General features: G+C 40.3%; 2 pseudogenes and 1 gene segment (V, D, J or C); all 3 read right to left on the reverse strand.

The window, feature by feature from the left end:
- The window catches only part of LOC720890 (immunoglobulin heavy variable 3-48-like), a 109,134-nt gene extending 105,914 nt beyond the window's left edge, over window positions 1-3,220 (reverse strand). The window contains 1 exon segment of the V gene segment in view: window positions 3,031-3,220. Coding sequence covers window positions 3,031-3,076 — 46 coding nt within the window.
- LOC106999631 (homer protein homolog 2 pseudogene) overlaps window positions 1-14,108 on the reverse strand; it is a 115,687-nt pseudogene that overhangs the window by 36,966 nt on the left and 64,613 nt on the right. The window lies entirely within an intron of this gene.
- LOC715260 (immunoglobulin heavy variable 3-23-like) lies at window positions 7,378-13,328 on the reverse strand (annotated as a pseudogene). Its single transcript, XR_013396746.1, has 3 exons — window positions 12,086-13,328; window positions 11,660-11,982; window positions 7,378-10,435 (listed from the first exon to the last, which is right to left on the reverse strand). The product of XR_013396746.1 is annotated as an immunoglobulin heavy variable 3-23-like (transcript).

Below are 14,108 nucleotides of genomic sequence, written 5' to 3' on the forward strand. Positions count from 1 at the left end.
TAAAGTATAATAATAATAATAAAAAATATAAAAAATAAAAAATAAAAAAAAGAAATAATGCAACTGAAGTAAATGTGAAAATTACAATTGTGTGCAGGTGCACACTTTTTCATATATTTTCCAATAAAATACAGTAAAAGCAGGTGTTCTCTATAAAAATTCACAAACGGTGTGTTGACCCTGAGAATGGTGACCCTCCCTCCCTCCACATACAGGCAGCAAAATGCAGGTGGATCAGGTTCCCAGCCGCTGCTTTCTGACATCTGTGGCATGGCGTGTGCTGAGGCCCATGCCTTGTGGTCTACTCTAATGAAAGGACTGACTCCACAGTGATTCCTAAGGAGAGCCCTCTCTTGGAGTCATAGGGATCCCCTGAGAGATAACCCTGACTTACACGAGACTCAGTTACCTTTTGCAGCTTCCTTGCATAGCACAAAAATATAGGAATCTTCCACCCAATCCTCCCTCACTGTCTCTTTCACTCAGGGACGGGCTTCCATCATATGCCATCAGCTTCCCAGTCTCATTCCACCCCTGGTGCATTTTCACTCAAGGGGGTGAATGTACTTCTTATAACAATGCAGGGAAACGTCATTCCATCTTGGAGCTTTCTGCTTAGAACAGGAATAATTGCACAAATGTTAGCAGAAAGGGGTCCCAATTCGGGGAAAATCCACAGAGTAAAACAAGTTTATTACATAAGTAAAATAATGAGACTGGCTACTCCAGAGGCAGAGCAGCAGTGTGGGCTGCTGATTGCCGAAGTTACGGTTATTTCTTCATTATATGTTAAACAAGGAATGGATTATTCATGAGTCCCCATGGCAATTCCTGAAGCTGAGTGTCCCTCCCCACCCCCTGCCGGCCCACCCCGTCCTTCTTAGACCACACAGGGAAACTTCCTGATGTTGTCTGGACATTTGTGAACTGTCTTGGAGCTGGAGGGAGTGTCTTTTAGCATGTTAATGCATTATAATTAGAGTATAATGAACACTGAGGACAAACTGAGGTCACTTCAGCCACTGTCTTGGTTTTGGAGGGCTTTGGCCAGCTTCTTTACTGTAAGATTTATCAGCAAGGTCTTTATGACCTGTATCTTGTGTAGACATCCTATCTCATCCTGTGACTAACTTACTGCCTTAACTTACTAGGAATCCAGCCCAGCAGGTCTCAGTCTTATTTTCCCTAGCCCCTATTCAAGATGCAGTTGTTCCAGTTCCAAAGCCTCTGACACACAAAAAAAGTAGCAAAAGTATTTATGAGCACGATTATATTGCCAAATAAAAAATAAAATATCATAATGACAACTATCAATTTTACCTGTCATCTTGACTAGACCACAGTCTCATCTACTGAATCACACACTAGCTTAGGTGTTGCTCCCATGGCATAACACAGGTGCTAGGAGAGCCTGCCATTATGTTTTCCTAAGTCATGAAGAGTGTTCTAGATAAACTAGGTGGGGCTGATTCAATCACAGCACAACAGAAGACGATGGGACTCCGTGGTGGTGGCAGATGCAGGCCTTCCCAGGAATTCCAGCTTGTCTTTCCTGAGGGCCAGCAAGACCTGAGGCTGCCTAGGTAGACCCTACAATTACTGTTACCCGGAGCTCACATCCTCAGCTCTCCTCAAAGTCACGGGTGACAGTGCAAACTCTGTGACAGTGTGAGAAGCACAAGTTCAGCTCTACATCAGTATCCCATTGGAGAAAACTAGTATTATTCCCTTCATGACTAAAGTCCACTTCATTTCCCAAATGCCTCCATGCACAGAAGACAACAGAAGTGTCCAGGCAATAGCAAGTGAGAAAGTCCCCTCAGCCTACCCAGGTTCTGCAGACCCGAGGCCTGGGATTTTGACTACAGAAAACACATAGTCTGTTTTTAAGGCAACGAAGAAGAAAGGGAACTGTGAGAATCAAGTCTACAGAGAAGGAAAATGGATTAGCAGAAAGAGAGTCAACTGAGTCAGTCTGAGTCAGACGGGCCCAGTTTTACAAGACGAGGGGGGATAGCTGTGAAAACCATCAGGTTTCAAGGACCCCGACCCTGGGCAAGCATCTCTCTTGGAGCCCATCAGAACTCAAAGCCTTTTCTAATCAGAGATTCCCATGGAGGTCTCTGCCCTGGGTCTAACTGGAAAACACTCTCCAGGTTTCTCTAGGATTCCTCAGGATTCACGTCCTGTTGACCACGAAAGGATTATTTCTGCCCCCAAAGTGACACCCTGGCTTCTGTGGAGGTGAAGATAAGTACTCCTGTTACAGAAACAAAGAAACAAAAAGGACAAAAAAAGTATTGCATTCAGAGACGTGAACTGTTAGTACAGACTGTAAATCTGGAGACGTTCCCTGGGGAAATTTGACAATGAGGCAGCCACAGACCATGACAGGAAGCCAGGCCTTAGCAGCACCGGCTCCTGCCCTGGAGACAGCCCCGAGCTCCGTGTCCGGGCGCCCCCTGGTGGTCACGGGGACCCCTGCAGGGGGGTTTGTGTCCCGGGCGCCCCCTGGTGGTCACGGGGACCCCTGCAGGGAGGTTTGTGTCTGGGCGCCCCCTGGTGGTCACGGGGACCCCTGCAGGGGGGTTTGTGTCTGGGCTCACACTGACCTCGCCTCACTGTGTCTCTAGTACAGTAATACACGGCCGTGTCCTCGGCTCTCAGACTGTTCATTTGCAGATACAGCGAGTTCTTGGCATTGTCTCTGGAGACGGTGAATAGGCCCTTCACAGAGTCTCCGTAGTACATGGTACTACCATAAATGTCTGAAAGCCACTCCAGCCCCTTTCCCGGAGCCTGGCAGACCCAGCTCATCCAGTAGCTGCTAATGGTGAATCCAGAGGCTGCACAGGAGAGTCTCAGGGACCCCCCAGGCTGGACCAAGCCTCCCCCAGACTCCGCCAGCTGCACCTCACACTGGACACCTGCAAACACAGAGACATCCTGGTCAGAAACTGCCACGCAAATCCACTGTTTCTCACACTCGTATCCAAACATGCTCAATCTTCCTAGTTTTCCATGAATCACCTTCTAAAATAGCAACAAGGAAAACCCAGCTCAGCCCCAACTCCATGGTGAGTCCTCTGTGTTCCGGGCTGATCCCCAAGTGGAAATGCCTTGGAATCCCAAGGCTAAGGCTCCTCTCTCAGAGCTACAGGACCAGGGTTGGGTTGGTTTTTATCAGTAGAAGGAGGGCCCTATTTGCATGTCTCCTACTATATAGCAAGCTCTAGTAGGATGGGACGCTTGAGGAGTAGGTGGTACCCAGATAAGACGACGGTGCCCTGCAGAAGTTTGCTGATAATGATGTATTTGGAAAATATGCTGTCTTATTATTAAATTGTGCTGTGGTAAACACTTTGCCCTGATCACCCTATTTCATGTTTAAATATTCGTGTAAATTATGTTCTGTTGGAGTCAACATTTTCTCCATTTGCAGATGTGGAAGTGAACCCACAAGTGGAGGGGGCTCTGTGTGCATCTAGGAGCTCATGTCTGGGATGAATGAACCCCAGTATCTGGCCCTGTGCTCCTCGCCACTAGCTCTGACTGCTCCCTAAGCCAACTTCCAGGCAAAGGTGGATGTGCCCGGTGTGGTTTTCAGAACCCACTTTCTGTAATAAGAGCATATGTGATGTCGCCGCACTCCAGCTCTCACCTGAAAATATGGAGAGATCGAGAGACCAGGCACATTCATTTTCAGGTACTTCTGACATTTAATGTATTTCTCTATCTTGCTATTACTTCTTTCTTGTCTAAGTTTCCATTTGTTTGCTTGTCATACATTTTATGTGACTTAATTGAAAGATAATACATTTCACATATTTAAAATGTACAATGAATAAACGTGATGTGACTATCATCATTATCAAGAAAGTGGACAAGTGAATTCTTCTCAACATTTCCTCTTGGTCTGCTGTATTCCTCCTCTCTCCCCTTCCCTTCTTCTGTCATTTCCCCTGGCAACAACCAATCTTCATTATATTATTTTAGATACATCTTTATTTATCAGAACTTATAAAAATGAAATAAAATAGTATATATTCTTATTTGTTTGGCTTATTTTACTCAATATAAATACTTACATAGTTTACCTTGTTGTTCTGTGTATCAGGCATTTATTTATTATATATGATTGGTAGTATTCCAGTGAACACATTTACCATAATTTGTTTTTCTATTAAGCAGCTTAACAATATTTGCATTCTTTTGTTACTGTGGGTCTTACCAAAAAAATCTGCAACTCAGTTTTCAAATGTACATAGATGAAGAATATATTTTACTTATTTTTTTTACAATAACATCAACAATAACAGATAAACAGAGAAGATAGGATTTTGCAAATTTTAGAAATACTTTAAGTACTTGAAGTTTTAAGAAAAACATCAAATCTGAAATCCAGGGCAAAGCAAGTTCTTGTAGGCAGTAACAAGGCCAGGGTATGAGCCGAACTGGGGCAGAGTCTGGCATATAAAATGTGGGCTACTACAAGATAAAAACACACATATATATTGGATTGCTTGAAGTCAAGTGTGGTAAATGTGTTGTGTGAATTTCTCAGGGACCACATACTGAAGAGCTTTCCTATCCTCTTGAATCACTTTTCCCAATAATGTGGAGAGTCCAAAAAATCTTTCTGTGCCAATGTGTCTGTCTGAGAGAGAAAAAAGAACCCACACTCTGAAATACATTTGGACCCACCTCCTTTATCCCCTTTGCAGAACTAAGAAATTACTCTGCAGGGGCAAGCCACCAAAACCAGTATCTTAGGGGCGCTCGGGCAATCCCTTAGGAACTGAGATGGGAAAAGAGGTCTTCACCTAAATTCCTTTGAGAAGTACTTCCCCTCTCTTTCTTATTGAATCAGAGCCTTAATCTATGGGTCAGGTCAGCAAATCTGGAAGGTGATAACACCAAAATAGAACACTGGAGCTGCGGGAGGGAACAACTGGGGAAAACAAGAGGACTCCACTCCAGGGAAAAGGGCAAGAAGACACAGATGGACATCTCATCTGGAGGAAGTTCAGAAACACTGGAAAGGATTTTCCTTTCCAGACTCAGGATCACAATATGGACCCATGAAAGGTCAGAAAATATCCCTTTATTCTATTGCCTTCAACCAATTTTACAATTGTCAGTTGAATATAACATCTTAGCCCCCCTGAAGGAGCTGAAGGAGATTCTCTGGAGGAGGGAACAGGTGAAGAGACAAAGTCAAGCAGGAAAGAAAAACAAGGTCTCACTGGAGGATCTGAAGTCTCTGGTGGACACAGAAGAACAGACTTCAACTTGGACGTCCACTGCAAAAGTAAATGTTAAATGTAGCTCTGAGAAGATTCAGACATTTCCACAATAATGGCCTGGCAAAGATAAAGTGTGGTCAGATACAGGCAGAAAATGGATAAAATGAAATAATAAGCCAATATCAACTGTCCAACCTAACCTGTCTGGTTATCAACAATTATTACCTATATTAATGATAAATGCTAAAGTCACAATAAATAAATGTTTGGAATGAGATTTCTAAATGATACAGATATTAGAAATATCTAATTAAATAAGATATGTGAAGTAACTATAATTCTTATGTAAAAATCTCTTAAACTATGGACATAATGCAGGACTAGATAGGGAACTGAGAGATATAAATATTAAGAAAGAATCAAATGGAAATGCATAGGAAACCAAAGGAAGTGCAGGATAAATATTGAGCAAGCTTTGGGCACACCCCTCCGTAGAGCTGGCTCAGCTTTTAAATGAAACCATGTGCTTAAATTGTCTCTAGAAATTTCACAAAGTGAATTGCAAAGGAAAGGAAAGTGAAGAAACTAAACATTAATACCAGAAAGTATAGTATACGTATATTTTAATTCTGAAGAGGAGAAATTATAGATACAGAGAAAGTATTTGAAAAAGTAATGGCTAAGAATGTTCCCAATTTTGTGAAAGACACTGAAGTACAGATCGGAGAATCACAGAGAACCTCAAGCAGATTAAACACAAACAGGCACAGACATACACACCACACATACACCATGGACAGCATAGTTACAAGAAAAAGCTCACACATCACACACCACGCACACATTTCCTCTACTTTATTCTTTTTACTTAGCTGTTTTAAAATTATTTGCATTTATAGTATTAAGTAGAAGTCTAAAATTAAAATATATTATTCTTTGCATAAGTCTGTCTGTACTTATCATGATCAAATACATAGTTTGGTGCAAATGAATGTAACTATTTTGTTAGGAATTTCACTATTTCAATAAAAATGTTATTTATTCCTGGCTCTGTGTTGAATCATCCATAATGTATGCACATAAAATCTTTTTTAATTAAAGGATTTTTAAGTTGACAGATAATGATTGTTTATGTTTATGGGGTACAGTGTGATATTTCAATATGTATGTGCAATGTGGTTTGACCAAATCAGAACAACGAGGTAATTCATCAGCTCAGACGTTAACATTTCTTTGCTTGGTAGCATACAAAATTCTCTCTTCTGGCTACTTATACACATAAAATGTACAATATATTGTTAACTGTATTCACCCTTCTGTGCTGTAGGACACTAGAGCGTATCCCACCTGTCTACCTGTAATCGTGCATTTGTTAACAAACCACTTCTTATCTCTCAGTCTCCTCCCATTCCTAGCATCTCATAACCACTACTCTACTATTTACTTCTAGAAGATGAACTTTCTTAAACTTCCACATAACATTGAGAGAATGAGGTATTTATTTTTCTGTGTCTGGCTTGTTTCACTCAACAAAACAGTGCCCAGTTCCATCCATGTTGCTTCAAATAGCAGAATTTCATTTTTAAGGCTGAATAATATTCCATTGTGTAAATATACCCCATTTTATTTATCCATTCATGTGTTGATGTACACACACGTTGATTTCATATCGTAGCTATTGTGTTTAGGGCTGCAATAAACATGGGTCTACACGTGTCTCTTCAATATTAGTTTTTTTCTTTTAATTATTTGAAAAGTATATATACACTCGGCAGTTGCATTGCTGATTTATATGGTAGTTGTCTTTTTTCCCCATGATGGCTGTATTAATTTACATTTCCACGAGTGGTCTATAAAAGTGTTCATTTCTATGCACCCTGGCCAGCTTTTGTTTTCCTTATTTTGTCTTTCTGATAACAGACTTTCCAGCAAACATTAAGGAAAAGATAGCTCGTTGTGAATTTGCATTTTCCTGATATTAGTTATTTCTAGCAATTTCTCTATCTATCTATCTATTTATCTATCTATCTATCTATCTATCTATCTATCTATCTATCTATCTATCCATCCTTTGCATGCTTTCCTCTGAGAGATGTGTATCCATGTTATTCACCCATTATTAATCATATTGTTATTTGCAATTCAGTTGAGTTTATGTGCTTGATAGTAATCCCTTGTCATATGAATAGTTTTCAATATTGTCTATCATTTGTGGTTCTCTCCTCATTCAACTGTTTCCTTTACTGTGCTGGAGGTAAACTTCCTTGATAGAACCAGGACAGGTGGGCTGAGGTGCTTCAGGACATTGGAGGGGAAGAGATGGACCCAATATCCAGAACCGCGTGAGCGTTTACTCACCATGTGGTTTGTTTTCTGAGTTTGTGGCATGAACAGATGCAGAAGAGTTTGTCACGGCCTTCTGTGGGGTTAAGCATTTTAAGGGAGAATGATACATCTTATTAGTCAATAAACGAAAATATCATAAATGTGTATATGTACTTGTGAGTGGGGGTCGCTCAGCAGTGTGTGTTCATCCCCTGAAAAGAGAAAATTATGTCTCCTGTGAAAAGAATACATAGCTTTTGACATATGTGGTTATTATTGATGACAACTGAGCCTGGATACTAAATCTTGTTATAATGCTAGTGGGAAGATTCAACAGAAGAAAGAATGTCATAGCAACAAAAAGTGAAGCATCAAAGATTTAAATGAAATGACTTTGAATATTACTAGTAATGAACACCCCAGGAAAAATCAATTACTAAAACCAGAAGAATAATTCATGACCGTCCATGGGATTTATGCTGAGAAAATATAAAATTTCCATTCAGTGGCTCATCACCACCCTCAGAAAATGGTTCAGAGAACAAACTAAGAACAGAGTGTGACCTTACATCAAGTGGAGGCCAAACATTTTGGAGAGAGAGAGCCTGTGTTGGAATTGTGAGAAGTGGAAACCTGAACTCTGCAGAGAAGCAGCAGCCATCAAAGGCAGTGCTGAGTCCACTTGAGTTTAGTGGTGAATACAGTAAGGATGGGTTTCTCTGTCCTCATTCAGTTTTTGCTCCCAATATTCTCTTGGAAGCTCTGTTGTGAACATTTGGAATCTACCTAAATCCCAATCATGAAAAGCAATTTTTCAGTGAAGAAAGAGGTAACAATTTGGTGGCAATTAAATTTAGGTTATAAATATTAGATTTTGAGACCTCAATGTCACTCTCTAGTAATTTATATCATAAAATACTCAGCCTCATCAATGGAGTCCTCTTATCCTATCAGGGATGAATGTCCATATGGGCACGAGATACAGTCATGGAGGCAGGGGAGATGGTCTGTCCAGGCTTTCCTGGTCCTTCAGAAGAGAAACGCAGTCTTGTCTCCTCCCTTAGTCCTACCAATTTTCATATGTGTGTGTGGCCCTTGAGAATGTCATTTCCATGTCTCAACATAATAGGAGTCAAATGGGGCATGAAGCTGATATGCTGGGCGTATCAGTGTAGAATTGGGCAAAGAAAATACCTGCACACATGAACTGTTGCATTATCCAGGCCTGGAGCCTCTAACATCTAGGCTTTGCATTTCATTAGTGATTTTCTGTGTTGTTTAGTCGGTTCAAATGTTCTTTTTAACTTTCTACTGAAATGGACTTATGTAATAATCTAGAGGCACAAAGATTAATGAATAACTTGTTTGGAAATTAACTCAGGTTCCAGGTGGGGTCATAATTTGTGGTGATAGTGAGACAGGGAGAAGCATGACTGGAAACTATGACTGTGCACATAAATGCTTCATGTTAATAGGGAAGACCTTGGACACACAAGAGATTTAGAACCTTGTGCCACTGAGAACCTCGACCTAATATTATTTCTTATGACTCGCACCTCAATGGTAAAACTCTAGGTTAATGACTAAAACTGCTGTTACTAATGTAAGATTTCCTTTAGAACACAGTCCTCTATCTGATATAAAATCATCGCAGATGGCAAAAGTGATTGTATTTATTAGAACTTTCTAATTTGTCAAACTAGGAAAGAAACACCTTTGGACACGGTACATGGCTTTGGGGTGCTTTGTAAACAAAAGAGCATCTCATATGTTCTGGAAAACCTGGCAAAATGGGCAAATTAGGGAACTCTTAGAGGCACTCCTGTATCCCAGATTCCGGGCAAGTATAAAGGTGGAAGTCAATGCAAAAAGAGGTAACACTAAAGCTAAGAAAACTGCCACACCATATCATATCCTCAGAAGAGAAAACTGCTGAGACAGCCACAGATGTTATCAAAAATATCAATGCTTAGGCTCTGATCTTGAACACAAATGAATGAAAAAACATCATTATCAATTTTGCTTAATTTGTGCCAGATTATTTCAAATGAATACGTGTTGCATTTCAACTCTACAGTTTATAGACAAACTGGTTGTCAGATTAAATAAACAAATTGAGGAAATAGCAAAGGTTAATTCTTGATGAGGTGTGACCAGCTAGCCACAAATTCCTGGGAGAACCCTAACATTGGGACCTAGACAGAAACCAAGCCACAGGGCCCTTTGGACACAGTTAGGTCAACTTTCCTCAATTTCTACCCTTACTGGGATGTGAATGTATTTTATTTATCATCTATCTGTTCTCCGTGTCTTGAAATAATTCCTTGAGAAAAGGCTACAGCCCTTTCAGATGATTAAAGACTTTTGTATTTTGTATTTTTAGCCTCTAACCTGCCAGGTTTTGCATGAACTGAGTGAAGCACACCCATGGAAGGAACTATTATAAAGTGATTCTGTGATGCATGGCTGATGCTAAAGCACGGCATTGTTATAACTTCCCATAATCTTCCACATAAGTTTAGAAGAATTATATTCTTACATTAAAATTATCATAATTTTAATAAACCCTGGAACTCCCTTGGACAAATGTACTCCTACTAGCACTGTGGCATTATGGTCCTCTGCCCCAAGGATGTTTCTGTTATTGTCCTATGACTTGGTAGCTGGAAAAAACACATTTAGAGGTTTTACCTCCAATACTGGCCTGTGGTCCTGAGGAGATGGCCTAACCCAAGGAGAGGGAGGCTCCAGATCGTGTGGACTCACATGGGGTTTTGCTTCTGCCCATCCTGCAGCCACTCCCAGAAGCCTTCAGGAGACAGGGGTGCAGATGGTCCTTCGAGACGATCAAATGAGATCTGGAACTGAAGAAAAAGATAATGATCTGGGATAAATTTTTTAAAATTAAAATAAAAAATTTTAAATTCACAAATTATGGTTGTTCATATTTACAAGGTAAGAAGCAATGTTAAGACTTGTGAATACAATATGGAATAACTAAGATAATTAAGAAATGATTAAGATAATTATCGTTCATCACCTCAAATTCTTATCATTTATTGTGACAACCACATTTGAAATTACCATCATTTAACAGTAGTTAAATGAACAAATATAAATCAATTGATATAATTAAAAATAACCAAAATCAATTATGAAATACACAAATAATTTACATTTAGCTCATCATTAAGTTTGATTCTTTAGGCCATATTTTTAGAATTAATTTATTGTAATGTATATTATGAATTCCTACACATGTATGCATATGTCTGTGTATTTATACATTTTTCTTTCTTTCTTTCTTTCTTTCTTTCTTTCTTTCTTTCTTTCTTTCTTTCTTTCTCTTTCTTTCTTTCTTTCTTTCTTTCTTTCTTTCTTTCTTTCTTTCTTTCTTTCTTTCTTTCTTTTTGAGATCGAATCTTGCTTTGCCGCCCAGGCTGGAGTGCGGTGGTGTCATTTTAACTCACTGCAATCTCTGCCTTCCGTGTTCAAGTGATTCTCCTGCTTCAGCCTACCGAGTAGCTGGGATTGAAGGCGCGCGCCAATACGCCCAGATAAATTTTGCATTTTTAGTAGAGACGGAGTTTCACTATGTTGCCCAGGCTGGTCTCGAACTCCTGGCCTCAAGTGATCCGCCTCCCCACCGCCAGGCTTGCAAGGTGCTGGGATTACACGCGTGAGCCACCGCGCCTGGACTATACATCTTTCTATGGTTGTAAATTTGTGTCCCTATAGCTTTGTAGCTGCTGATGTCAACAAATGTTAATAAAACTCTGGAATAATCGGTGCAAATAATTAGGAATGTTTACTTCATTAAAGTGTATTCGTGTATATATATAATTTTTAAATTACTAAAATTTAAATACTAGCAATAATAAATTCATAATAAACACAAGTAATAAAATGTCACAGCCTAGAATTCTTCAGAGTCCGGCAAACACAAACCTGACTTCTCCAGCTAATGAGAAAGGAAACCTCCCCCTGCACCTGCTCCTGGGACCTGTCCCGTCCTCAGTGGGTCCCGAGCGCCCCCTGGTGGCCCCGCGCGCCCCTGCAGGGGGGTTTGTGTCTGGGCTCACACTGACCTCCCCTCATTGTGTGCCTAGTACAGTAATACACGGCCGTGTCCTCTATTTTCAGGCTGTTAATTTGCAGATAAAGCGTGTTCTTGGCGTTGTCTCTGGAGATGGTGAATCGGCCCTTCACGGAATCCATGAGGAATGTGGTACCCCCATTAGGATTAATTTGTCCAACCCACTCCAGCCCCTTTCCTGGAGCCTGGCGGACCCACTCCATGTAGTCGTCACTGAAGGTGAATCCAGAGGCTGCACAGGAGAGTCTCAGGGACCCCCCCCAGGCTGGACCAAGCCTCCCCCAGACTCCACCAGCTGCACCTCACACTGGACACCTGCGAACACAGAGACACCCTGGTTAGAAACTGCCACCTATAGCCACTGTTTCTCTCACTCATGTCCCCTCACACTCAGTGTCTCTAGTTCACCATGAATTACCTTTGAAAATAGCAACAAGGAAAACCCAGCTCGGCCCGAACTTCATGGTTGGTGGTCTGTGTTCAGTGCTGGTCACCAAGTGGAAACTCCTGGGAATCCCAGGCTGGGGCTCCTCTCCCAGAGCTGCAGAGTCAGGGCTGGGCTGGTTTTCATCAGCAGAGGGAGGACGGTATTTGCATGTCTCCTACTATATGGCAAGCACTGGGGTGGGACGCCTGAGGAGAAGACGGTCCCCAGATGAGATGACTGTGCCTTGCAGGAGTTTGGTGACAATGATGGTATTTGGAAAATATGCTGTCTCATTATAAAATTATGCTGTGATAAACACTATGAAATGATCACCCTATTTTATTTGTACATACTTGTGTGAATTATGTTTTGTCAGAGCCAATGGTTTCTCCATGTACAAATGCTAAGTATGTGTCTAAGAGCTCATGTCTGGGATGAGTAAGCCCCGATACCTAAGCCTGTGCTCCTCATCACTGGCCCCAATTACTCCCTGAACCAGCTCCAGGACAGAGGTGGACGTGCCTAGTGTGGTTTGTGGAACCCATTTCCTGTATTGGAAACATGTGTGATTTTGCTGCATTCTAGCGTTTACCTAAAATATGGTGAGAACTACAGTTCAGGTAGAGAAATTCTTAAGTATTTCTGAAATTTAATATACATTTTTTTCTATATTTCTGTCACTCCTTCTTTATCTAAGTTTCCATTTGTTGCTTGTAATAAATTTTATGTTTCCATTTGGAGATAATAAACTTTCACATATTTAAAGTCTACAGTTGATAAACGTGATGTAACCTTTATCATTATCAAGGTGGACAAGAGAATTCTCAGCATTTCCTTGTTTTCTTCTATATTCTTACTCCTTTCCCTTTCTTTTTTCTTCTACCATTTCCCTGGCAACTACTGTTCTTTATATTGCTGCAGATTCATTTTAATTTATCATAATTTATAAAAATGAACTAACATAGTATATATTCTTATTTGTTTGGCTTATTTTAGCTTGCATAAATAATTAGATATTTTGCCTTGTAGTTGTGTATTTCAGGCACTTATTACAAATGCTGGGTAGTATTCTAGCAAACAAAATTTATCATAATTTGTTTTTTATTAAGCAGCTGAACAACATTTGAATTTTTTATTATTCTGGGTCTTAAAAATCTGCTGTTAAGCTTGGAAACGTACTTACAAAATGAATATATTTTTCATATTTTTTAAAAAATTGTATCAACAATAACAGAAAAACATGGAAGATGAAATTTTGCAAATGTTCTTTAATATTACTGATAAGTATTAAACAGAAGTAATATTCTGATAAGTTTCAAAACATACAATAAATCTGAAATTTAGCAAGAAGCAAGTTCTTGTAGAAAGTAATAAATCTAGAGTATGAAATTATCTAAGGCAGAGTCTGGAATATAGGCTATTCCAAGAAAAAATACAAATATATGTTGGATGGTTTGAAATATAGTGTGGCAAGTGTTTTGTAGTGTAAAATTTTAAGGGACCACATACTGAAAAGCTAACCTATCCTCTTGAAATCCTTTCAACAAGAAAGGGAACGGTCACAAAAATCTTCCTTTCTCGAAATGTCTGTTTGGGAGAAAAGAAGAGCCGCAATTCTAAAATGTATTCAGACCCAACTCCCTTATTTCCACTACAGAACTAAGAATTTATTCTGCAAAGGCAAGCCACTGAAACAAGAATCCTAGGGGCACTAGTTCAACCCCTCAGGAATTGAGATGGGAACAGACGTCCCCACCAAAGGTCTATTGAGAAGCAGCTCCCCTCTTTTTCTTATGGAATCAGAGCCTTAGTCTGCAGGGCAGGGCAGCATGTCTGGAAGGTGATGACACCGATGGAGAACACTGGAGCAGTGGGAGGTTACACCTGGGGAAAACAGGAGGACTCTACTCCAGGGGAAGGAGTACGAACACACAGACCAGCATCTCATCTGGAGGAGGGTCAGAAACACTTAGAAGTTCACGCCCAGACTCCAGGTCACAATGCCTTCCTAGGA

Source organism: Macaca mulatta, chromosome 7 (assembly GCF_049350105.2).
Source record: "Macaca mulatta isolate MMU2019108-1 chromosome 7, T2T-MMU8v2.0, whole genome shotgun sequence".
Lineage (NCBI taxonomy): Eukaryota > Metazoa > Chordata > Mammalia > Primates > Cercopithecidae > Macaca > Macaca mulatta.